The sequence below is a fragment of the Thamnophis elegans genome, chromosome 2, assembly GCF_009769535.1.
Source record: "Thamnophis elegans isolate rThaEle1 chromosome 2, rThaEle1.pri, whole genome shotgun sequence".
Taxonomy (NCBI): Eukaryota; Metazoa; Chordata; class Lepidosauria; order Squamata; family Colubridae; genus Thamnophis; species Thamnophis elegans.
Genome location: NC_045542.1, coordinates 106,559,310 through 106,586,399, shown reverse-complemented (window position 1 = coordinate 106,586,399; position 27,090 = coordinate 106,559,310). Strand labels below are relative to the sequence as shown.

At 38.8% G+C, this 27,090-nt stretch overlaps 1 protein-coding gene across 10 annotated transcripts in view; it reads left to right on the top strand.

Moving 5' to 3' along the window:
• LOC116503993 (inter-alpha-trypsin inhibitor heavy chain H4-like) overlaps window positions 1-23,536 on the top strand; it is a 40,124-nt gene extending 16,588 nt beyond the window's left edge. Inside the window, exons 14-22 of one of the 10 annotated variants that reach the window (XM_032210794.1) lie at window positions 1,225-1,296; window positions 1,382-1,444; window positions 4,320-4,397; window positions 9,944-10,045; window positions 15,587-15,709; window positions 16,488-16,659; window positions 17,046-17,200; window positions 22,289-22,376; window positions 23,392-23,536. In XM_032210794.1, the coding sequence (XP_032066685.1) occupies window positions 1,225-1,296; window positions 1,382-1,444; window positions 4,320-4,397; window positions 9,944-10,045; window positions 15,587-15,709; window positions 16,488-16,659; window positions 17,046-17,200; window positions 22,289-22,376; window positions 23,392-23,467 (929 nt within the window). In that variant the 3' untranslated portion in view covers window positions 23,468-23,536. Of the gene's footprint in view, window positions 1-1,224; window positions 1,297-1,369; window positions 1,445-4,319; window positions 4,398-9,943; window positions 10,046-15,586; window positions 15,710-16,487; window positions 16,660-17,045; window positions 17,201-22,288; window positions 22,377-23,391 lie in introns of all 10 variants that reach the window. The other 9 variants (XM_032210793.1, XM_032210795.1, XM_032210797.1 and 6 more) reach the window with 9 other exon arrangements.
• Window positions 23,537-27,090: the final 3,554 nt, after the last annotated feature.

The window sequence follows — 27,090 nt, the reverse complement described above, 5'->3', positions numbered from 1 at the left end:
TGGCCATTCCATTGTCTTCTGAATTTCAATCAGCTGCTGGAAGAATGACTGGGACAATATTTCTGAGTCTATCTGTAAGTGCTGCCAGGATGAATGTATGATTCTGAAATAAAAGCAATATGGCTTGTGAGAGCATAGGTATGGTATCATTGATGTTCACTCTGAATACAGTATATGTATTTCAAGTGTTAATTGATGACTATGAACAGGATTGAGGTTTTCTAGCATTATTTTTTTATTTTCTTTGGGGATTTTAGCGACATTTTTTAAAAAAGAAACCTAATCCTATTCCTTGTTTACTCAATAATATAACCAGTAATACATCAAGCCATTTTCTGTACTATGGCTTTAGTAGATATAAATTGCATTTTCTTAGATTTTCTAAAGTATACTTTAAGCATGTATAGATAAATGTATTTTTTCCTTAATATTTAGTCACATATTAGATTATTTCAGTATAAAACTGAACTGTGTTCTATCCCCTCTCTTTTTAAACTAAGTATATGGTATTATTATTTTTTTATAAAATGGGACTAATAAATACAATGGAAACAAGAAGATTATAGTTTAAAGCTTTGTTATTTTCATTGCATGTCTTGCTACTATAGTTATTCCTAAATTCTTAGGTTATGTTCTATAAATAATACAGGAACAGATTATATGTTATGATTGTGATTGTAGCTCATAGTGTTATGAAATCTCTTGATGGAATTTGGTGATTCAGAATTCTGAATTAGATTGCAAATGATTTGGTGAACTAATAAGATGATGAGATTCAGTTTAATCTGGTAATTAAGGCACAAGGCTAGAAAGCAGGAGATTGTGAGTTCAAGTCCCGCTTTAGCCATGAAAGCCAGCTAGGGGAAATTGGGCCAATCATTCTCTCTCAGCCAACCGGCCTCAAAGGGTTGTTGCTGTGTGAAAAATAGGAGGAGGAAGGTGTGTTGGATATGTTCACCACCTTGAATTATTCGTAAAAATAATAAAAACAGGATACAAAATAAATAAGTAAATAATTTGAATAATAATGAGCTTCCCATAAAAGCAGGAACGATCTGTTCTGACAGGTCTACTTCAAAACACTTGTAATCTTTCAACATAAATAATCTCAGAGATGGGTGAGCACATTTTCTTTCCTAGCCCAAGAGGACATTTCTGAGAGTTGACAATCTAGAAACTTTTTAGTAAAGTTGATATTACTTCTGTCATTGTTTCTTTGCCCAGATAATGAGGATTTCCAGGGAAATTTTCGAGGACATGCTGGAAGTTCATATGCGCTTCCACATTCATTCCCCGGTAGGTTTTATATTCTAGACATATAGTACCAGTATTTATTTCTGACATTTTTCCCATCATAACCCCATCTAAGTTTCTTTCGTAGTTGCGTCAAGGATGCAAGCTCATTTTCCTGATACATCTGTGAGGATCCAAAAGGTTCTCCCAGGTATTTTTGTCATCTTAAGTCTAATAAAGATTACTATACAATGTATTAGTTTGCTCATGCTATTGTGTGTAGTATTGAGAAGAGGGCTGCCCGTGTCATCCTCTCTGGTCTGTAATAAAATCAAAAACGTTATTCCAGTAAGAAGCCTACCCTTCTCTTCTTTTTCCATGTTTTATTTATTTTATTTATATTACTTTCCATTTCCACCGAACAGTGTGAGATCTGGGTTTTAAACAATCAAAATCCACTTATTTGTTATAATATTCATCACAATACTATTAATAATATAACTACCCTGTTTCCCCCATAATAAGATCTCCCCGGATAATAAACCCAATTGGGCTTTTGAGGGCATGCACTAAAATAAGACCTCCCCCCAAAATAAGCCCTGCCTGAAAATATTGCAACACAGCATCAGCTTGCCCCCTCCTGCACCTTAAGAATAATAAGACCTCCCAAAAAATAAGGACAAGTGCTTATTTTACGGGTCAAAAGAAAATAAGACCCTATCTTATTTTTGGGGAAACAAGGTATGTATCCATACAATTACAGTAATACATAACATCATCATCAAATTCTCTCCACATTAACATTTCCTCTTTTTTATATCTCCTGCTTTCTAACTTCTGTTTCTATTGTCTAACCATTGGTAGAATACATCCCACATCAGGAAATACTCAGCTTCTTCTTTATCCTTAATAATGAGTGTTAATTTGTCCATTTCTGTGCATTCTAATATTTTCTTAATTACACACTAATCTAATGATATTTCATCATTTTTCCATTGTTGTGCGAATACAATTCTAGCTGCAGTTAATATATGAAACACTTACCATTTTCTTAATGTATGTTTTGAAATATCCAAAATAAAGTGAAAAGCTTTGGTTTTTCAACACAAGTTACTTTTTCATAACAAACGAAACAATGGTGAACCAAAGTATTCTATAAATATTATTTTATATGTTTCAAATGTGCATGTGTTTGTAATGTATATTATTACGTAGACCATGTTATAGATATAGATATACCCTTTCATTTGGGAACCTGATTGGCATATAAATTTAATAAATAAATAATTGTTGTAGTTTCTGCAACATCCAAGCATTTAAATAATTTCATTTTCCTCCCTTACTTCTGTCATATAATCATTTTTAGACAATACTTCTGATATATGACCATACAATGATTGAATTCAAGGCTTGTGAAGGATCTTCTAGTCTCCTGATATAGGCAAAGCAGAGGCAGAGCCTGGTGTGTGTGTGTGTGTGTGTGTGTGTGTATTCAAGAATGGAATCATTCTGGAATCATTATGTCCCCACAAGAGAATCAAGTCCACCCTCCCTTTGAATTCCATTAACTCTTACCTAGTACTAATTTAGTGCTGATCACTAGTTAACTAGAATCTTGTGTATAGGCATGAGCAACGAATCATCTTAACTCAGGGACGTGCAGTCACTAGTGGCAAGGGAGGCGTGGCCTCACCAGTCTCCTGAAAGAAAGGAAAGAGTTTTAAATAATTTGTTTAAAATAATTAAAGCCAGGATAGTTGCTACCAGATTTCAAGTCACAGTGGCTTGGTGTCTGCTGTCAGTGTTAACTAGGAGGAGGCCAGAGAACTCGGGGCCTCCTTTGCCTAAGGAATTTTTTGCCTTTTAAAAGTTAAGGCGGAGTTAAAAAGCAAAAAATTTAATATGCAAAAGAGGCACTGATTCTCCCGCCTCCTGATCTGGGAGCAGCGAATCATGTCTTGCACTTGAGCGACTGCGCAAGTGCAAGGGTGATTCTGGAGAGGTTTTTCTTTCACCAGCCACCATTTCTTCTGCAGCCAGCCCAGCACCGAGCGGGGAGGAGGAAGAGGAGGAGGAGGAGGAGGAGAGCGGTGAGTCCTTGTGGCTGGCTGGGGAGGGACTCAACGCTCTTCTCCTCCCAGCCAGCCAGCCACCCACCCCCACCCGACCTGCTCCCTGCCTGGCCGGCCGGCACAAAGACTCACCGCTCTTCTCCTCCCAGCCAGCCAGCCAGCCACCCAACCCGATCTGCTCCCGCGAATGTCAGCGGGGATGGAGGAGGCGGGGGGCGAGGCGGCAGAGCGCGGCAACGGCGAGAAGCAACACCCCCGCCGCTGTGTCCGACAGGCATCTCGCGTTTATGTCCATCATAAACGCGAGACGCCTGTCGGACACAGCGGCAGGGACGTTGCTTCTCGCCGCTGCTGCGCTCTTGCCTCACCAACGGTAACCCTCACCGCATGTCACTGTCTTAACTGGAACTTAATCAGTGGTGGGATGCAAATAATTTAACAACCGGTTTTCTGCCCTAATGACTAGCTGAGTAGGTGTGGTCATGTTACTGGATGGGTGTGGCCAACTTGATGTCAGTCACACTGAGGTGCCTCACCTCACATGGCCTTTTACCTCGCTCGGCAGCTTGCCTGGCCTCCCCTCCCCTCCAAACTTTTTATGCAAAATAGAAGTGCTTGAGAAACTCTGACTCCAGGTCACTTGGATTTAACTCTGATTTAAACTAACCTAATCCACCTCCATGAGTCAAGTATCAAAGATCTATATTCTTTAGTTGTATCAATCATATCCTGTTACTACAATCTATTAAAACTATACAGGTAGTCCTCAACTTATAACAACAATTAAGATCAGAACTTCTGTTGCTAAGGGAGGCAGTCATTAAATGAGTTGTACCCAATTTTATGACCTATTTTGCCACAGTTGTTAAGCAATTGGTTCAGTGGTGGGATTCAGCCAGTTCAGAGAACCAGTTGGAAGAAATCTCATTCCCACCACCTCCACCACTTTACAGGGCTAATCCTGTAAGGAAGGCAGCCTCATAAAACCCACCTAACTTCAAGATTCTTTCATAGGTCCACCAAGGCTGATTGATACCAGTATCCAGTATGATTATGTTGATGTAGCTCTGACGCGTTCAGCTGCTAACCCAGGTATTTTTGCCATCTTAATTCTAACAAAGATTACTGTACAATCTGTTAGTTTGCTCATGCTATTGCCTGTAGTATTAAGAAGTGGGCTGCCCATGTCATCCTCTCTGGTCTGTAATAAAATCGAAAAAGTTATTCCAGTAAGAAAACCTACCCTTTTCTTCTTTTTTCATGTTTTATTTGTTTTATTTATATTACTTTCCATTTCCACCGAACAGTGTGAGATCTGGGTTTTAAGCAATCAAAATCCACTTATTTGTTATAATATTCACCACAATACTATTAATAATATAACTACTCTGATTCCCCCAAAATAAGACCTCCCAAGATAATAATCCCAATTGGGCTTTTGAGCGCATGCACTAAAATAAGACCTACCTCCAAAATAAGCCATGCCCGAAAATATTGCAACACAACAAGAGCTCGCCCCCTCCTGCACTTCAAAAATAATAAGATAGTATTATTATTATTATCCACGATAGTAAGGCTGGGTGATTATTTCACAGGTCAAAAGAAAATAAGACACTGTCTCTTTTTTTTGTAGAGACACAGTATATATCCATACAATTACAGTAATATGTAACATCTTCATCATCAAATTCTCTCCACATTAACATTTCCTCTTTTTTATATCTCCTGCTTTCTAACTTCTGTTTCTATTGTCTAACCATTGGTAGAATACATCCCACATCAGGAAATACTCAGTTTCTTCTTTATCCTTAATAATGAGTGCTAATCTTTCCATTTCTACACATTCTAATATTTTCTTAATTATACACTAATCTAATGGTATTTCATCATTTTTCCATTGCTGAGCAAATACAATTCGCGCTGCAATTAATATATATAAAACCTACCCTTTTCTTAATGTATGTTTTGAAATATCCAAAATAAAGTGAAAAGCTTTGGTTTTTCAACACAAGTTACTTTTTCATAGCAAACGAAACAATGGTGATACCAAAGTATTCTATAAATATTATTTTATATGCTTCAAATGTGCATGTGTTTGTAATGTATATTATTACGTAGACCATGTTATAGATAGTCTTTCATTTGGGAATCCGATTGGCACATAAATTTAATAAATAAATAATTGTTCAGTTTCTGCAACATCCAAGCATTTATATAATTTCATTTTCCTCTCTTACTTCTGTCATATAATCATTTTTAGACAATACTTCTGATATATGACCATACAATGATTGAATTGAAGGCTTTTGAAGGATCTTCTAGTCTCCTGATATAGGCAAAGCAGAGGCAGAGGCTGGTGTGTGTGTGTCTCTGTGTGTGTGTGTGTGGTGGGTTTCAAAATTTTTTAGAACTTCTTTCTTCTGTAGGTGTGGCCTTCTTTGTGGTAGTGGCTTGCCAGCCATGTGACCGGGTGGGAGTGGCTTGCCAGACATGTGACTGGGTGGGCATGGCCAACCTGTAAAATGTGGTGAAACTCACTTAACAACGCTCTTGCTTAGCAACCAAAATGTTGGCTTAGAAACTGTGGCATTTGAAGCACGCAACCACCATAATTCAGTGGCAGGATTTAGCCAGTTTGCAGAACTAACTTGCTAACTTTCTAAGCAGTTCGGAGAACCGGTTGTTGAAAGAAAGCTCATTTTGTTTTTCTCCACTTTACAGGGCTAATCCTGTAAGGAAGGCAGGAAGAAAACATTCTGGTGTTGTTTCTAGCCTAATCTTTATTGTCCTGCTTACAGAAACTGCCTCTCTGGTTAACCCTTATTACATTGTAACAGCTAAGGTGAAGTGCCCATCGATGTGAGAGATGTTGAGTTGGCCACCCCCACACAGTCACATGACCACCAAGCCATGCCCACCCAGCTGGTCATTAGGGCAGAGAACTGGTTGTTAAATTAGTTGAATCCCACCACTGCCACAGTTGTTAACTAAATCCAGTTTCCTACACTAACTTTGTTTGTGGGAAGCCAGTTGAAGAGGTCACAAATGGCAATAATTTGACCTGAATTTTGAGCACCCAACAGCAGGGATTCCTGCAATGGTCATAAGTGTGAAGACCAATCTTAAATCACATTTTTCAGCTCCACCATAACTTTGAACAGTTGCTAGGCAAATGGTTGTAAGTCAAGGACTATCTCCTGATTCTTCTCCCAAGGTAGGGATGCAGCACTACCTCACATGGCTTAACCCATGGCTATAAAGCTCCCTTTCAATATTTCCAGCAAGGAGAATTCAAGGCCTACTTGGCTTTTTGTTCTATTATTGAACAATCCTTACCATTAGGAAAGTCCACCTGAAATCCGCTTCCTGGTAATATAAAACCATTGTATTTTGTCCTGTCTTCTGAAACAACTTTGAATAACTGTGCCTGCCTTCACCATGGCCACTCTATGTATTCCCTACAATATTTTTTATAACAGGTAAATAGTTACTAAATAGTCACAAGAGTGCCTTAATTCAATTGGAGTGTCCCCAATCATTTAAAAAAAAATCTAGTTGCTGTCTGATGCAGGCCCAGTATGCATCTTGAGAAGAGCCTAAACATTTGCTTTGGGTGCCATGATACCTTATGCTAGAACAGACAGGAAAATAGTTACTAAATAGTCACAAGAGTGCCTTAATTCAATTGGAGTGTCCCCAATCATTTAAAAAAAAAAATCTAGTTGCTGTCTGATGCAGGCCCAGTATGCATCTTGAGAAGAGCCTAAACATTTGCTTTGGGTGCCATGATATCTTATGCTAGAACAGACAGGAAAATAGTTACTAAATAGTCACAAGAGTGCCTTAATTCAATTGGAGTGTCCCCAATCATTTAAAAAAAAATCTAGTTGCTGTCTGATGCAGGCCCAGTATGCATCTTGAGAAGAGCCTAAACATTTGCTTTGGGTGCCATGATATCTTATGCTAGAACAGACAGGAAAATAGTTACTAAATAGTCACAAGAGTGCCTTAATTCAATTGGAGTGTCCCCAATCATTAAAAAAAAAATCTAGTTGCTGTCTAATGCAGGCCCAGTATGCATCTTGAGAAGAGCCTAAACATTTGCTTTGGGTGCCATGATATCTTATGCTAGAACAGACAGGACCTGGTAATGAATAAACAAGTAGTCAGTCTCAATATATGATAATCAGCTTGATCACTAGGTGGCAGAGAAGAGGTTCAGAAAACTTTAAATCTTTTCTGCCATCTGATGGTCATCTGAATGTTTGGCAGCCTGGCTGGAGAAGGATTGGCACAGCCTGACTCCACTCTGCCTTTGATTCTGCTCTGGATTCCTATACACAATTGGTTGCCAAGTGTAAAATAATGTCCCTGTCACTATGCTTCCCTTTTCTCCACTCTCCTGCCCTTTGGAAGCTCACCCCAGTTGTGTACTGGGATAATTAGCAAGACGGCAATAAATATTTGTATTTAACTCAAAAGAAAGGGAATACCAGGGAGTAAGTAGGCACACAATGGGAAATACATATCTAAATAAATGCAGTATCCCTCAGGCCTGGGCATTATGATCATGCTATGAAAACAATCCAATGTATTCCCCCATTGTATGCAGGGGTGGGATTTTATCGGTTCGGACCAGTTCGGGCGAACCTGTAGCTCCGAAGATCAGCTGGGAGCGAGCTGGTTCACTCCCACGAGCAAGTGGGCTCGCCTGCCTGCCCCTGCGCTTTACCTACTTTTAACTTCTCAGCTGAGTCGCGCAACAGAGTGAATTGCCGTGCCTTAGCTGTTTTCCTTCCCACGCAGTAATCCTGAAGGTAAGTATTCTCCAAACTGCTCACACATGCGCTCAGTGAACTGGTTGTTAAACCAGTAGGATCCCACCAGGGGTGGGTTCCTGCCAGTTCTAACCGCTTCTATAGAAGAGGTTCCACAAATTTACAGTGCGGTTTAGAACCAGTTCCAGCTCCCTCCCCCTGCCCACCCGCATCAGATCATCAAGATGAAGAGCGAGAGGAAGAAGTCCACCAAAAAAAACCAAAAAAACCCTGGGTTTTTTTTTCCGAAAGGGTTAGGTATGCAAGAGTCTTGTAACTTGACAGCTTTAAGGCTTGCATGCTTCAAATGCCAGAGTTTCTGAGACAACCTGACTGGAGGAGGAATTCTGGGAGTTGAAGTCCACAAGTCTTAAAGCTGTCAAGTTTGAACACCCCTGGGTTTTTTTTTTCTAAAGGGTTAGGGGTGCAAAGGTCTTGTAACTTGATAGCTTTAAGACTTGCATGCTTCAAATGCCAGAGTTTCTGAGCCAACATTTTGGTTGCTAAGGAAGAGCGTTGTTAAGTGCGTTTCACCACATTTTACAAGTTGGCCATGCCCACCCAGTCACATGGCTGGCAAGCCACTCCCTCAAAGCAGGCCACACCTACAGAAGAGGTTCTAAAAATTTCGAAACCCACCACTGGATCCCATCCCTGATTGTATGCCTACTTGTTTTCTTGGAATCCTTTTCTCTTTACATTCTCTGCCCTGCAACTTCTCTAGGCAATCTCTCCTGTGCTTGATCTGTTCCTTGTCTCCCTCAGAGCAGGGATATTGGAGTAGAAGGGATTACAGATAGCCCTTGACTCACAACGGTTCACTTAGCTACTGTACACTTAGGATGAAATCCTCCAAAGGGACTTAAGATCCATATAATATGGGTCATTAGTCCCTTTGAATACGGGCCATACTCAAAGTTAAGATGGATGCCCCCCTTAGTCAAGTGACTGAATTTTGAGTGCTTAGCTACTGCCCTACCTTTACAACGTTTGCAGTACCCAGCGGTCATGTGATTGCGATTCATGATGCTTTTGCCGAAACTGGTATTTACTTTCAGTTTCCAACAAAAACATGTCCCATACCAAACAATGGGTTCTCTTAACAAACATAGAATTTGCTTTACGACTGCAGAATTTGCTTAACGACTGCCATAAAATTGGGTGTGGTCATCTGGTGATCTGCTCAACACCAGCCCAACCTATGATGAAAATTGTGACTTTAATTGTGATAATAAATCAAGGACTATCTTTACAAGAGTGTAAGCAGGCACATAATGGGGAATTTAGCAAAGAACGCATAGCTTTCATTGTGTATTCCCCGTTGTGTGCCTGATTTCTCTTTTATAATTCCATCCTCTCCAATCTCTCTATTCTGCAAGGGAGGAAAAAACACAGATGAGGCACAGGACAACACATACCAACTATAATAGTGATCCTGTGACTGAGTGATTGTTTGTAATATTATTTTTTCAGCACCCCTGTAATTCCAATGGTTACTGAACAAGGAAGTCAGTAAACAAGGATTTCCAAGCCTTAATTGGATTTTAGTACTTAGTTTCTATGTGTATCCATGCAAATTTGTGGGAAACACACACTTATCAATAGTATTCATATATTATATCTATCTCTCTGTGTGTGTCTGTGTGTAAATGTATTTGTGGCAAGTGAAGGGGCTTCTTATCTTATCTTCTTATCTTGAGATTAGGTTTGGGTAAAAAATAAATGTAACTCTTGTTTTCAATAATGAAATGCTATTCTATCTATGAGATCAAAGTAAAACAGAAAAACTAGTGAGCTTCACTAACATGTAAACTTCTGCAGGTCGTCCTATCTCAAAACCAACAGGGATCTTTTTAACGAAGGAGACACAGAAGTCAAGAAAGCCAAATAAAGTACATTTCAACACAAAGTCAGGAACTCATGGTCAGTGTCAGTGGATTGCCCATATGCAAAAATAGATTGATACATTATCAATAGGTGTCAATGGTTCTACTATGCATATAGAGACTTTTGCCCAGTTCAAACATGCTTTGTATTCTTAATAAGGCAAATTACAAAACTGTGACCAACCTTTTAATATACTGTACATTCAGTCAATTTGTAAAGTAAATAGACACACTAGCATAACTTTTTTTGGAAAGAATGTGGTATTACATAAATAATAATTGAAAGGAAAAAGAGGCAGAACGAAACCAGTTTAGCATTAATGATACTCAAAAGTCTGAACTTGACTGCCAATTTAGAAATATTTTGCAATATCCACTACCTCTGAATCTTGACTTGTAGTTTCTCAATTTCTGAAACTTTAAGATGTGTGGACTTCAATTCCCATCCAGCATGGAGTTGGTCAACACTTCTTAAAGTTACCGAATCTGAGAAACACTAGCTTAAGGGCTCATTGGGCTTAAGTCAAGCTAATAAATTGCCTTTCCCAAGTAGTATGTGTAAAATCAAACAGTAACTATAGGTAGTCCTCATTTGACCACTCTGCCATTAAGTGAAATATTTATTGGATGAGAAATCATGTAACTACAACTGTGCTTTCCTTTTCCCTACTCTCTCTCTCTCTTCATGCTGGGATAGCTGGATGGCAGCTGCTGCCTGTAATTGACAAGACTTATCACCTTCACACCTTTAGCTTTTGTTAGCCACCCAGGAACTCACCTCCCCTTTGGAATGATCATCCCATACTGGGATAATTAGCTAGAAAGGAAACAATGTTTGTGTTTACATTCATTAGAGGGGAAGGTATTACAAAGGACCCCAATACTGGGATAATTAGCAAGAAGGAAAATATTGTTTGTGTTAACATTTATTAAAGAGGAAGGGATTACAAAAAAATAAGCAGGCACACAATGGGGAAGCCAGCAGCCCCAAGCACATCATGCAAACAGGCAGTGTATTCCCCATTCTATGTTGCTTACTCTCTTGTAATCTCTTCCTCTCCAATCTCTTCATTCTGGGAGAGGGGAATGAGGTACAAGAAAACAGGTCAGGCACAGAAGAGATTGAATAAAAAGATCATATTTTTCTCTCCCTTCCCCTTTGTTTAAGTAATCTCTCCATTCTGTATGGTGGATGGGGAAACAAGCAATGAATCTGGACTTCATTAATCTGAAAGTAGACACTATTATTATAAAAATAATAATAGAAAATTTATTATTATTATTATTATTATTATTATTATTATTATTATTATTATTATTATTATTATGTTAATCTTTGGTGAGATTCACAGCCTTTGGGGTTGGTTGATAGCTCAACATCTCAAGTCCTAACCAAGGACCTAGGAACTGTTAAGGTAACGTCAGAAGATATAAGCTGTTCCAAGTAGGGTGGTTTTTTGTAGAATCAGAATGTTCTAGTCTGATAAATTTAAAATTTTCAAATAGCGAGGTAGCCCTTTGGGTATTGCTCCAAGGGCTCCAATTGCAATCGGGACAACACAGGATTTCTTTTTCCACAGTCGCTCAACTTCAATTTGCAAGTCCCGGTACTTTGTGATTTTTTTCTTGCTGTTTATCTTCAATTCGTGCATCTCCAGGTATTGCAATGTCAATGAACCATACTTTTTTTCTTTTCAACTATTGTTATGTCAGGTGTGTTGTGGGCCAAGTGCCTGTCAGTCTGAATTCTGAAGTCCCACAAGATCTTGACTTTCTCATTCTCTAAAACCTTCTGAACCTGATGTTCCCAGTGGTTTTTGCTGTACTCAAATCCAAACTTTTGGCACAATTTCCAGTGAATGATCTTAGCAACATGGTCATGGCGTTGTAGGTAGTCAGTTTGTGAAATTTTGCTGCACCCGCTGATCAAGTGGTTGACTGTCTTGTCTTTATCATTACAGGGGTGACATTGCTGTTGGTGGTAACATGTTGAATTTTTGCCTTCATGGAGTTTGTGGCTAAGGCTTGTTCTTGAGCTGCCAAAATAAAGCCTTCTGATTCTTTTTTCAGTGCTCCTGATCTTAAACAGTTCCAAGTTAGCTTTTGGTCAGCTTTGCCTTCAATATTTTTCAAGTATCGGCTATGCATAGCTTTGTTTTTCCAATTTTCAGCTCGCTTCTCAATTACTTCTTTCTTATATTCAGCTTTTGACTTAGTTTTCTTTAAAAGGCCTCTTTTATTTACTTCCTTAATCATTGGTTCCTCACTTTTCTGGATGTAATCATTCAAGCTGTGTTTTCTTCTTCCATAATCTGTTTTACTTGTAGGAGTCTTCGACCACCCTCTGCTCTTGGTAGATATAATTGGTCAACATCACTTTTAGGGTGGAAAGCATGATTCATTGTCATAAGCTTCCTTGTTTTTCTGTCCAAATTGTCCAACTTCATCTGGGTCCAGTCAATTATTCCTGCAGAGTATCGGATCACAGGGATAGCCCAGGTATTTATGGCTTTTATGATGTTTCCTCCACTCAATTTGGACTTTAATATCTTGCAAATTCATCGAATGTACTTGGCTGAAGTTAATTCCTTGACTTTATTATGCATTAAGTCAGAGGCCTCTAAAATCCCCAAGTACTTGTAGCCTTCTTCTGGTTTTACTGCATTTATCATTTCTTCATTCTCAAGTTCTATTCCATCATCTTCTATGACCTTGCCTGCTTTAGTTGCCATTGTTACACATTTGTCAATTCCAAACTACATACCAATGTCTTGGCTAAATTCTTTTGTCCTTTCAATTAATAAATTCAGTTCAGCTTTTGTTTTACCAAACAGCTTCAAATCATCCATGTACACCAAGTGCAAAATTTTCAGTCCTTTCTTTGCAAGTTCGTATCCATAGTTCATCTTTTTCAAAATGATTGTCAGTGGTAGCATTAAGAGTATAAAAGGTAGGGGTGAAAGGGAATCGCCCTGGAAAATGCCTCGTTCAATTTCAACTTCACCCAGTACTTCTTCATTAGCTATAAGCTTTGTTTTCTAGAGGTTCATTGAGGTTTCCATGAATTTTTGTATGTTGCTGCTGATTCCAAAGATTTTCAGGCATTTCTTGTTCCAGCTATGGGGAACTGAATCAAATGCTTTCTTATAGTCTATCCAAGTCATGAACAGGTTGGTTCATCTTTTCTTTGAATTCTTTAGGATTAGTTTGTCAATCAGCAGTTGGTCCTTTGTTCCTCTTGAATTTTTGCAGCATCATTTCTGTTCTACAGGAAGCAAGTTATTTCCTTCCAAGTATCCATAAACTGGGTTTGCAATGATACCAGTAAGTAGCTTGTATGTTGTTGGCAAATAGATGATTGGCCTATAGTTTCCAGGATTCTTTCCTTTTTCTTTATCTTTTTGGATCAAAAATGTCCTTCCAGTTGTCATCCATTCATCATTTTCCGTTGTTGTTAAGATTTGGGCTGCCAATCTTTTGTAAGTGCCTTTAACAAGAAACCATGTAACTCATCTGGTCCAGGTGCACTCCAGTTCTTCACTTTTCTTGACTGTCTTTGCACCATTTCTTTTGTTATTTTCACATCTTCCATTTTATGCACTTTAATAGAATCCTCAATCTGTTTGATCCATTTTGCATTTCTGTTGTGCTTCTTGTTGTTTTCCCACAAATTCTTCCAGAATTTCAGAGCTTCCTCTTTATCAGGCTTTTCATTTGTTGTTACTCCATCTTCACTTTCTAAGCTCTTATAAAACTGGTGCTGATTTGTTCTTAACTGTGAGTTTTCCTTGAATTGAGTTACTTGGTTTGCATATCTTTTAATGTTTTCAGCAACGGCAACAACCCTCTGCTTCAGCTCTTCAATTACTACCGCAGTCTCCTTATTCTCCAAATTGTATCTTGCTTCCAGGCTGCTTTTTACCTGCTTGTTCTTTAGCTGACCTTGCCTTAAGTTCTTCAAGTTGCTCAAGTCTCCATGAAATTTTTTGATTTTCAATTCCAACCGAATTTTCCATTTAGGCTTCCTCTTCTTGCCTCTGATTCTTTTGTATTTTCAAACCCAATTCTTTGGTGGTTATGAAGGCTGCTGCATACATCAGCTGATTTGTTTCAGCTAATGTAGTGGTTTGAATGGTTTGCACAGCCTCATTGACCTTTTTTAGTACCTTTCTCAATTCTTTCCGGTTCACTTGGTTCAGCTTTGGCAAACGTGTTCTTTCAGCATCTTCCATTTGATGCTTCATTTTCTCGGCTAATTGAGCAATATCTGTTGGTGTTTGTTCTTCAGTGCTTCCTTGTTCTTTTTCTTCATCCATTTCAGCCTCCTCTTTCTCCCTTTCTTCCTCAGTTAGCTTTTGAGTCTGCAAATCATTCTTGATGTTACTCTTCTTTGTTGGTATACTCAGACCATTAGTTGCTTTCTCTTTGATTCCTATTAATTCTGCTGTAGTGAAAAATTTGTGGCTTAGAACTACACATTGTTGGTCCATTAGCCTTTGTTCACTGATATCACAGTCCGCGTGGTTCACCTTCCAAATCTGATACATTCATTTTTGAAATCCACGTTTTGCTGGTTCAGACTGATAGTAAGCTTTCATAATAGAGATGTTTTCTTCCCTAGTCCAGATTTTTACTTTTTCACTTTTTCTTCCAGTAGCTTGTCAGGTCCGTGTCCTGGTTGCCTAGCAGAGGGAGCTGAGCCCTGTAGCTCATTTTGCGCAGAATGCTCAGGAGCCATAGCATCCAACGGAACCCTTGTTAATCCAGGCGACAGTTCAGCCGGCATAAATTTCATTTTTTTCGTATTCACCATATTTGAATGGGTTGTGGAGCAAATTTTGTCTGGCCCTTCACCTAAGAACTATCTGATATGGTTGTACCTGTTCAGCATATCCCTTAGGATCATTAGAGCGTGCAAGCCCCTCCACCACGACAAGGTCAAGCTCCTTAGAGGGGATGATATTATTATTATTATTATTATTATTATTATTATTATTATTATTATTAAAATTTAAATGCCATCCCTCTCACCAATAAGGTGATTCTGGATGTCTTTAATCTATTGCACCAAAACATCAGAGGGAAAACAATTGAAGCTGCAATTTACTTCTTCATATGTTTTCACTCGATAAGTGCAACATGAGTTTAAGTTATAATAATCACAAGTATTTGTGGTTATATGCTTTATAAAGGAAAATGCAAGAGACAAGTCAAGAAAATAAACCATTAAATTGAATAAATCTAAAGGACAGCTTTCTGAAATAAAGGCCGTATGGATACTGTAGCTTAAGTGGACCATGCCAGCTCATTAATAGGCTATTTTACTTTGTTATTGAGTAAAAACTCCTGAGATTGCTTTAAGGGGGCTGTGTGTGGACATTTGATGGAACAAAATATCCCCATGAAGAATTTGACAGCTCTGTTAATTAATATGTTGCAAACTTTTGCAGCCTTCTGTTCACGCTAATTATAATTACCTGAATTTCATCAGCCATAAAACTGAGCTAAGATATTAGGGATCTTAGATGATTCCATAAATCAGTATAAAATACATACTAATAATAACTTTTTTTTCCAGATCTTCCTACGACTTCTTATCACCATTTCCTTTTCCAACCACATAATAAAAATTTTTTAGTTTGTATATCTATTAACGGACAGCCACAAACACCCTTAAATCTGTTATCTGATCCAGAGAAAGGTATGTGATTTCTATAAAAAAAATGTGTAGCTCTGAATATTCAAAGTTCTATGGGGATGTTTTCCTTGGGACAGCCTAAAAGAAACAACTATTCTTCTTTTCTAATCCTTGTTTTTGTTGACTGTACTTTTCATCTCATTTCACACAAATGCACTGTAACTCTTATTCCAATACTTATATGTGCGTGTGCTTACTTTTCGTAGTTCCCAAATTCACTGATTATTTGTGATATTTATTTTAAATGTTGGGGATTTCTATTCACTCTGTATCAATTGTCTTGTCTTATATGGCTACACAGATATAAAAAATATTTAGCAGCATTGGCATGATGGATTGCTTGCCTGAAAGGTTGGCTATCTGGACAAAAACAGATGTTGTAATTATTTGTGTAGTGTAACTAAGCCATCTTCAAATAAGCTTCACTGTTGGTGAAATTCATGGACATGTTCTCATACATTCTTCCAGGAGGTAGATGTAGATATACTAGATATAGATGTAGATGTAGAAAGCTTCTATGTTTAGCCAGTAATCTTGGGGTTTTGTGGCAGCCTCCCATCCAAATCCTAAATGGGTTAAACTCATCTTAGCTTTTGAGTCTAAATAAATTGAGCAGGGGAGCACACTGCAGACAACTGAATTGGCAAGCAGATTAAGCCAAAAGCATTCTTGTGAGATTCAGATATTTTTACTCATTGCATTTATGTGGCAATTATTTCTGTACTAATGAATGTTAGGCAAACATGAATATGTTTCTGAGTGTTCCTTTACATACTTCCAGGGATCGAAGTGACTGGCAAGCTTGGTGAAAACAACCACTTTACAGAGTTTGAAATAACTTATCCAAAGCTTAACCTGGAAATAAAGGTGTCAACAGAAAAAATTACATTGAAAAGTAATGACTCCAGTCACTCTTTTGTGTGGACTGACAGAGAATCTTTAACAAATGAAGGGTAAACTTGCTATTTTCAGTTTTTTTTATAGACAACAGAGCTCTCCAATCTCTAAAACATAAGTCTATTTTTGTGTTAGCTGTCAGACTGAAAGGTGTTCTTTCTTTCTCCAAGATACAGTGTACAGCAGTTAAAAACTGCTTGAATGTTGCTTGAATGGGCATTTTTTCCTTTCTGTATGGCCATTGTGTTGAAATATACTATATAAATTACTTCAGGTACATACACAAGGGATTTATAATAATAAAAAAATGTGAAAATATTCATTTAAATATGTTTTTAAATTGTGTTTGTCAATAACAGTAATTTGAGTGATAATAAATTACTGTATCAGCATGAAAAGTTGTCAAAGGAATATTAGAAAATAATAGTTTGTTTCCTCTTAGGCTAAACATTACACTGACAAGTGGAGAAAGTCTCTTTCTATCAGGACCAGACAACATTGTAACCAAAATTTTCTATGTACCTCCTCCACTTGGTTGGCTTGGATTATACTTTGAGAATAGCGATTCTTTTTCTAATCAAGTTACTGGACTTTTCGGTAAGTATTTAACTACTGCTGCAGACAGGGACATGCAGTCAGGGGAGGCAGGGGAGGCAGAGCCTCACCACTGTCATCATGAAAAGAAAAAAAAATGTAAAAGGAAAAAGGCAAGAGCTGAGGTCAGGCTGAACTAGTTGCTGCCAGATTCACCGTGAATGACTCTGCTTAGTGCTTAACTGTTTAAAAAAGCCTCTAAAAGGTGTTCTCTACAGGAGAAGGCAGGAAAATGACGTGCCTCATCTAGTCTGACTTTAGGTGTTTTATGATCACTCGAGCAGAGTTAAGCAAGGGTTAAAAGCCTAAAAATTCCTGAAGTAGGTGAGACACATCGTTCTCCTGCCTCCTACTGTAGAGAGTGCTTTTTTAAGAGGCTTTTTTTAAACAGTTAAGCAGAGTCATCCATGGGGACTCTGGCAGCCACTAGCTCAGCCTGACCTCAGCTCTTGCCTTTTTCCTTTTATATTTTCTTTTCGTTTCTTTTCATGATGACAGGCAAGAGCAGAGTTGAAATCCTCTCTGAAACAGCTGGAAAAGGTACATGTGGGTCAGAGGGAAGGAGAGGAATTCAAACTTCATCCTCAAATGTAGATCCCTCCCCAAGTGTAGGTTGATTGCAGTCACAGCCATGTTGCCTTTTCAAACACACACACACACACACACACACACACACACACACACACACACACACACACAGCTGGATAAAACTATATAAGCCCAGCTTCACTGATTACAAGTTTGAAAAGTTTGACCCCTTCCAGTCTGGCTTCAGACCTGGTTACAGCACAGAAACCGCTTTGGTCGCATTGACCGATGATCTCTGGAGGGCCAGAGATGGAGGCTATGCGTCCATCCTGGTTCTCCTTGACCTCTCAGCGGCTTTCGATACCATCGACCATGGTATCCTTCTGCGACGACTGCGGGAGGTGGGAGTGGGAGGCACTGTTTTACAGTGGTTCTCCTCCTACCTCTCGGACAGGTCGCAGTCGGTGTTGGTCGGGGGGCAGAGATCGTCCCTGAGGCCCCTAACATGTGGGGTGCCGCAGGGTTCGGTCTTATCCCCCCTACTATTTAACATATACATGAAACCGCTGGGCGAGATCATTCGGAGGCACGGGATAAAATACCACCAATATGCGGACGATACGCAACTGTATCTGTCCGCCCCGTGCCAACTCAATGAAGTGGTGGACGTGATGAACCAGGGTCTAGAGGCCGTTAAGAACTGGATGAGCGCTAACAAACTGGTACTCAACCCGGACAAGACCGAGTGGCTGTTGTGCTTCCCTCCCAATAATTTGGCTAATGTACCAACACTTAGGCTGGGGGGTCAAATTTTATACCCCTCAGATAGGGTCCGCAACTTAGGAGTCCTCCTGGACCCACAGCTGACTTTTGACCACCAGCTGTCAGCTGTGACCAGGGGGGCATTTGCCCAGGTTCGCCTGGTCCGCCAGTTGCGGCCCTACCTAGACCGGGAGGCTCTCACAACAGTCACTCGAGCCCTTGTGATCTCTAGGCTGGAATACTGCAATGGGCTCTACATGGGGTTGCCCTTGAAGTGCATCCGGCAACTACAGTTAGTCCAGAATGCAGCCGCGCGAGTGATAGTGGGCGCACCGCGGTTCGCCCACGTTACACCCGTCCTCAGCGAGCTGCACTGGCTACCTGTTGGTCTCCGGGTGCGCTTCAGGGTACTGATGACCACCTTTAAAGCACTCCATGGTAGTGGATCTGGGTACTTGAGAGACCGCCTTCTGCCGATTACCTCCCTTCGACCAATTAGATCGCACAGACTGGGCCTCCTCCGAATCCCATCTGCCAGTCAATGCCGACTGGCGACCACACGGAGGAGAGCCTTTTCTGTTGCAGCTCCGACCCTGTGGAACGATTTCCCCGTTGAGATCCGTACCCTCACCACCATCCAGACCTTCCGCGCAGCCCTCAAGATCTGGCTCTCCCAGCAGGCCTGGGGATAGGTTCCCAATTCACCCGCCCGAGTGTTTGATTGCTGAACGAAAGTTGTGTTTTATTATTTTTCTTTGTTCACATTTTGTTTTGTTTTTTGATACTGCAACCCCCTCCCTTGTGATTGTAAGCCGCCCTGAGTCCCCTCAGGGAAAAGGGCGGCCTATAAATTTTAATAAATGAAAAATGAAAAAAATGAAATGAAAAGGCAACGTGGCTCCGCCTGCAATCAAAGGCTCGGATCGGCTCCCCTCCGGTGTCTCTGCCTCTTCTCTCACCCCAGCCTGCAAGCGCGTGTGTCTGTTTGAGAGAAAGGGGAGGGAGGGAGAGGGAGGAAGGAGGGGGAGGGAGAAGAAAAACAATGAAGGAAACTTTTTCGCAAAGGAGAGAAACAAATGCTGTCACTTTAAATTGGAGTTGAGCATGCCTGGCTGTGGAATTCTGGGAGTTGAAGTCCACAAGTCTAAAAAAATTTGAAACCCACCACTGTGTCAGTGCCTCACCAGCCATAAACCTCACCGCATATCACTGGCTGCAGATTATAGTAATACAATTTGGAATTAAATTTGGCTTTTCAATATATAGTATCCACAAAGCACTTTATCCATGTTATTTTGCTAGTCTTTGCGATAATCCTTTGAGATACATTAACATTAGAAAGATAAATTTGCCCTTGAATCAAATTTGACTACTAGTGATTTCACAAACATAGATAGGCTTATGGTTTTCTTCTCAGCAATAGAGAAATGTTTTTGGGTGCTGGTGAGCTTCATACCTTGTTCTCAGCATTTCAAGTCAGTAGCAAAAAAATATAATCGCCTTCTAAACTGAGAATTGGGAGAGTGGAAACTAATCATATGGAAATGGCCTTTGTTAAGTCCGAGAAATATTCATATGAGAGTGGAGTCCGTATGAATCCTTTCCAAACCCCTTTCTAGTGAAGTCCGATGAGTACTAAGACTGTGTCTATAAAGGTAAAGGTTCCCCTTGCGCATATGTGCTAGTCGTTCCCGACTCTAGAAGGCAGTGCTCATCTCCATTTCAAAGCCAAAGAGCCAGCGCTGTCCCAAGACATCTCTGTGGTTATGTGGCTGGCATGACTAAACGCTGAAGGCACATGGAATGCTATTACCTTCCCATCAAAGTGGTCTCTATTTTTCTACTTGCATTTTTATCTGCTTTCAAATTGCTAGAGAGCTCACCCCGTTATGCAGCACTAGGGATTCGAACTGCCGACCTTTCTGATTGACAAGCTCAGCGTCTTAGCCACTGAGCCACCCCTGACTACGTCTATAGAAGCATATATTTCTTCGGGATGAGGGAAAAAGGGATTGAAACATTTCCTTTTTCATTTCTCATGTGGAGAAATATATCTGATGGCTTTGCAACTCTGTCTCTATTTGCATTGTTTATTGAAATCAACTGTTCTTGATCAACAATGTTTTGTAACAAAGATATTGATGCCATAAATCAGAGCCAATCCTAGTGCCTATTGGAAGTTGCCTCCCAGGATTACAAAATGGTGTGTGTGGGTACGTGTGTGTTGAATATGTGGGAGTTTGGTGGATGAAACACAACATACTTGTTGAACACTGGATTCTCAAGTTATGCAATTGTTTGCTGTTCATCAATCATTTATTCCTACCCTTTGGTGCCCTCTGTGAGTTTGGTCCCAACTGAGCAGAGAACAAACATGTCTTGTACTGCTTTAATCGTTCTCCCTACTCTTGGCACTTGAACTATGTTTCTTGCATGGAAAAATATCAATCATGTTTGCTATTTTTATTCAAATTGGCAATCAATAAATGAAAGAGGAAGGAAATACATAATTCCTCTGAAATTTGGAATAAAGTAAATAAACATGCTTGTTGCCTATAACAGAAACTACGACAACTTTTTCTTATGAAAAATTTGACAGGGTTTATTCTCTAATAAGGGACTAGCAGCCTTCCAATTTTTTTTAAAGTGATAAAATTAAAGCCATTTATTGAGTTCCAATCACAGTCCACATATGTATTGAAGGCTTTCGTCAAAATGGTCAAAGCAGTATAATGTTATCATGATTCATAACATATATGCATGTGATATGACAATACATACAGTATACGTTGTGGAGCCTGTATTGCAATATTGCTTTTATCATTTGCTCATCTTATCCAAGTCTCTGAGTTAATGAGAGATTTGCATTTTCATGTCAAGATCTGAATTCAGATCTCAAATGGAAGTAGGGGTTCTTTTAAGCAATGCAAGATGGACAGCTTAATCTACCCCAAACTACAACGAAGTACCAGCACCAAAGCGAGAGGACTTGATTGCAAGCTTCTTGGTAGACTATCTCATTTAAATGTGAGATTTGCATTGTGGTGAATAAAGCCAAATCTGTTCCCTGCACTGATTTATGGAAACATATGACTGGTTTTTCCATAATTACTTGTATAAGGATCGTTTTCTATATTATTCATGTTGTCTTGTATTTTTGTTATGGATTGCACCAGTAGAGGCTAAATCAGTTGTATATATGCACAATGACAATAAAGGTTATTGTTGTTGTTATTAATTTTTATTCACCAAACATGAAACTTAGTCAACTAAACATTCAAAAACGCATCACAAATACCATTGACTGGTGCTAATGGTTGATATGGGTTGCTGCCAGTATCCTAGATATCAACCAAGTACCTTCTTAAGATGGATGATGATGATGATGATTACTATTATTATTTATGGCCTTGAAGAAGAATATATGGCATATCTCTAGCCATGGATAAAGATTTCGGAATGGAAAAGTATTTTCACAATTAAGTAGTAGCACAATAGTGCATCAAAATTCCAGGAATGTTCATAACTGATAAGTGTAAGAGTTATTTGAAAAAGCACAATGAAAGTGGTCTGAACTTTAGATTGTAGCTTTTGATTGCTATGGTCAAAATATAATCCGAAAAGATAAAATTAAGTGGCTGAATGATTCATTGATCATAACTATATGAAGAAAAACAATAGGAAAATATTTCATAGATTTCAACTGTGATAGATTTAAGTAGCATGTAATCTGCCTCTGGGATGTCTAAGCTATTACATTAAAAATTGTAATTGTGGGTTTATGTCTATTTGTGTTCCCAGGTCAGTTTTTCTCTAATACAAATTTCCAAAGATCTTCTGGTCAAGTAAAACTCCTTTATGTACATGGACAGCCCAATGTAGCCATCAGGTGAGAGAAACCAAAAAGCACTTACTTGATAAACTGTTTTTACTTAAGGCTAAAACATACGAAGAACGGTTGCTAGAATTGGCTATGTCTTTTTTAATTAAAAGAAGGACTAGGGGTGACATGATAGAAATATTCCAATATTTGAAAGGCTGCCACAGAGAAGAGAGGTCAACCTATTCTCCAAAGGACCTGAAGGCAGGATAAGAATCAATGGATGGAAATGAATCAAGGAGAGAAGCAACCTAGAACTAAGGAGAAATTTTCTGACAGGGAGAACAATTAATCAGTGGAATGGGTTGCCTTCAGAAGTTGTGGGTGCTCCATCACTGGAGGTTTTAGACAAGATTAGACAACCATTTGTCTGTAATGCTATAGGGTTTTCTACTTGATCAGGGGGTTAAACTAGAAGACTCCAAGGTCCCTTCCAACCATATTATTCTGTTATGTTGCCTTTTTCTCCAGACTAAAAATTATCTGGATCTTTAGAACTTGGCTTTTAACTTGGGCTTAAGAATGCAAGTGGGGTGGAGCTGTGGAAAAGGCTTACATAAAGACAGGATTCTCATAAGTGTTAGAATATAACATGCAATTTTTGTCATGTTCCAATCCTTGATTTTGGAAGTTTTATTGGAATGGTCCAACTTCACTTAAACTCTCAGAGCAGAGAGATATACATTTTACATTATGTCATGCCCTGATACATAGAATTTTGCGTAAGTTCCACTCAATCTTTTGGATAGGGGTATGTGAATTATTTCTATATTTTACACTGTGTGGTATGAGTCACAGAGGCATGAATTCCATTCTTGCTAAGTGTCCTCAGACATGGTATGTCAGATGTAATTTGAAACCCTTGAATAATATTCAGATACCCCTATGGTTACCTGATTCTAGGATAACCAAAGCAGATAAGCTAATCAGATAATACTATAATGCCCCCAAAGGTTTATGTCGGGATATAGATTTCATCAGTAACAACGATAGTACTTAACACTTCTCTTTTTCTGTTTTTCAGGACACGTGAGAAGGACTATAGAACTGGATCTAGTCAAACTGAAGTTACCTGCTGGAAACTGAATATAAATACTTAAAGAGCACACTTAACAGCCAAAGATTATTACTGCTTAATGTCCATGATTTTATTAAATAGCATAAAATCATCCACGTCTTTTTCATTTTAATTACATTATTGTAAGGTGACCAGATTTTCAGATTGGTAAAGAGGGACACCTTTGACCGGGGGGATGGGGGGCTTGATTAAAAATTTTATACGGAGCAACAAAGATTTTCATACAACACAAAAATAGTATTGTAATATTTTTTTATTTCAACATAACTTGTAACTACAAATTGTAACTGTTGCCAAACATCACAATTTTGATCACGTGACCATGAGGATGCTGCAATGGTCGCTAAGTGTGAAGATGGTCGCTAAGTATGAAAAATGGTCATCAGTCACTTTTTTCAATGCCATTGTAACTTTGGTCACTATACCACCTTTCTTGCCACAGTTCTTAAGTGAATAACTGGAGCTGATAAGTTAGTAACATAAGTGAATCTGGTTTCCCCATTTGACTTTGTCAAAAGGTCACAAAAGGCAATTACATGACCCCAGGACACTGAAACCATCATAAATACGAATCTGTTGCCAAACATCAAAATTTTGATTGTGTGACCATGAGGATGCTGCAACAGTCTCTAAGTGTGAAAATGGTCTCTAAGTGTGAAAAATGGTCATCAGTCACTTTTTTCAATGCCATTGTAACTTTGGTCACTATACCACCTTTCTTGCCACAGTTCTTAAGTGAATAACTGCAGCTGGTATTTTGTATTTTGGATAGAATCTTTTTTTTAAAATAGTCTAAGACAATCTACAAAAAGAATCCACACAGAATAAATTGAAGTAAAACATTTCAAACTATTCCACACAGAATAAATTGAAGTAAAACTATTTTTAAAAATTCTATGCACAATATATTTCAAAGTATTGTGCACAGAATTTTTAAAAATGGTTTCACTTCAGTTTATTTTGGATAGAATCTTTTTTTAAATAGTCTAAGACAATTTAAAAAAAGAATCCACACAGAATAAAACTATTTTAAAAAATCCTATGCACAATAAATAAAATATTATTTTAAAATACATTAAAAAATAAAAGAAAAAAAACCCAGCTCACTTACCAGCAGGCAGGCACTCCAAGTCAATCCAGAATGATGTATATGTTAATACAAAGAACTGAGCAAATTAAAATGGTGAAATTAGTCCCAGGGAAATATTTTTGAAAGAAAAATATTTCACCATTTTTCCCACACGAGCTGACCTCCAACCTCCGTGCTCTTCCCCTCCAGAAAATCCAGGAAGGAACACTCGCTTCCCTCTCTAGCCAAATATTTCCTGGAGCTCTATGGTACTGGGTCATCTCTTCTTATAAAATGAGGTAAAATGGGCGGGGGGGTTCCATTTTCTTGCTTTAACGTTTTAATATCTTCAATGAAAGTACTGAGACAGAGAAAGGGATTAGACAGAGTGTCTTTTGTCTTGCCCCGGTTAGGATTTCTTAAGCAAATCCACTGGGCTTTCAACACGAAGCCAGAAAATCGGTACTTTTTAAAACACCCCGGGACACAGGACAAATTGTTAGAAATCGTGACTGTCCCACCAAAATCGGGACATCTGGTCACCTTACATTATGGGCATAAGAGTGAATGACCACACTTGTTGAATAACACTGCAACCTCCATAAAATTTGGTATGTCATGGAAACCTAAATTCAAACAACTGATTTTATTTTCAAAGGGAAAAGGAAGCCTATCATTGTCCTTACTTAAGAAGTCATATCTTTTTTTGATTTAGTTCAAACTAACATATATTTTTGTGATAGAAATCAATTTACATTTCCTTATTGGGTTAACGATAAATATAAATTCTGATAAATATAACAATAATGACTTCTTGCCAGTTTAATAAAAAAAATTAAAAAATGAGTATTGGACTGAGTTTCTAGGCAACTAATGTAATGACTCTGTATTGGATGATATAAAAGTATATAATTACTTGCATGTGACCATTATTCTACTTCCTGCTGAACAAATAATAATTTCAAAAGACCCTCTTCTAAATTTTATCCAAAAAATTCTACAATTTACCATCAATGATAAATTGCACATTTTCTTGTAAATGTTTTATCAAAACGGATACTATATTATATAAAAGAATTTAAAATGCTTTCCTCCACAAAGCATAGGAGAGAGAGAGAGAGAGAGAGAGAGAGAGAGAGAGAGAGAGAGAGAGAGAGAGGGACCACAAAATAGTTTCCTTAAGAATAGCCATGTCGCCTCAGTTTTATCTTAGGATTCCTTATGGCTCTAATATTGTCAAGGATTATTGGGCAGCTGGATAGACACAGCAATGCTTTAATTCACAATCACATATGTTTTTCTGCAAGTGCTCTAGCCAAAAGCACATCTACTGCAAGTTTACAGAAATGTGTGACTTTTAATTTAATGCACTCCATGATTCTCCTGGTATCATGGAATATACCAAGATACTTTTCCTGCCAAAGAAAGATAACCATAAATTACAAATTGCACCTTTGGTAAGGAAGAATTACATGTGAATAAATTTATAAAGAAATAGAAATACTGATGGAAAATAACATGTAATGTTTGGATTCCTCACCATATCTCCTTAAGATTGCCAAACTCTAGCTGAAATCATTCCAGGAGATTCTCCATCCCTGCACATATGCCCAATTGTCACATCACTGTCTGTTAGACATATACGGTACATACCTATAAATATGTCTATTTGCCAGAAGCTACATAGCAAAAGAAAGGCATGGTCAAGACAACCTGAAAAAACTTTACTTGAACGAAAGCTATCAATTAACCTTAATTGCCTATAAAATAATGCACCTTGTTTCTAAAATTAACTATTTCCTTCTCAATTCAAATCAGTCTCACACATGTAAATGCCGCAAAGAACATTCATGGTTGTATATGGAAAGGCACAAGAAAGCACATACAAATTCAATTTCCTTCCTGTCAATAGAAACAGCCAACAAAGAGAAGGAAGGAAGGGAAGGGAAGACTCCATTTCTTCCTTACCATCTTGCTTCAGGGGCTGGTGTTAAGAATTAAAATCCTAAAAAGAGTTATCTGTGGAATTACCTCTGTTTCTACATAACTGCTTAGTTACATAGATAAGCAAGAAGAGGTTTTAAATCCCACTGTTGCTTTTTTTCTTCCACCAATAACCAGATTGATCAAGACTCAATGCAGGGGTGGGCTGCTACAGGAGAACACGTAGCTAATGTTATGGCTGGTTTGGAGAACCTCCAAATCCCACCCCTGGCTGGCCCTGCCTGCCCCACCCCTCCCCTCCCAGGAGTCTCCATGCAGCCCATTTTGGATGTGCAGGGCCCACACAGAGGCTCAGGGAATAGCAATAGCAATAGCAGTTAGACTTATATACCACTTCATAGGGCTTTCAGCCCTCTCTAAGCGGTTTACAGAGTCAGCATATTGCCCCCAACAACAATCCGGGTCCTCATTTTACCCACCTCGGAAGGATGGAAGGCTGAGTCAACCCTGAACCGGTGAGATTTGAACAGCCGAACTGCAGAACTGCAGTCAGCTGAAGTAGCCTGCAGTGCTGCATTTAACCACTGTGCCACCTCGGCTCTGTATAAAGGGACGGGGAAAATGGGGCCTCC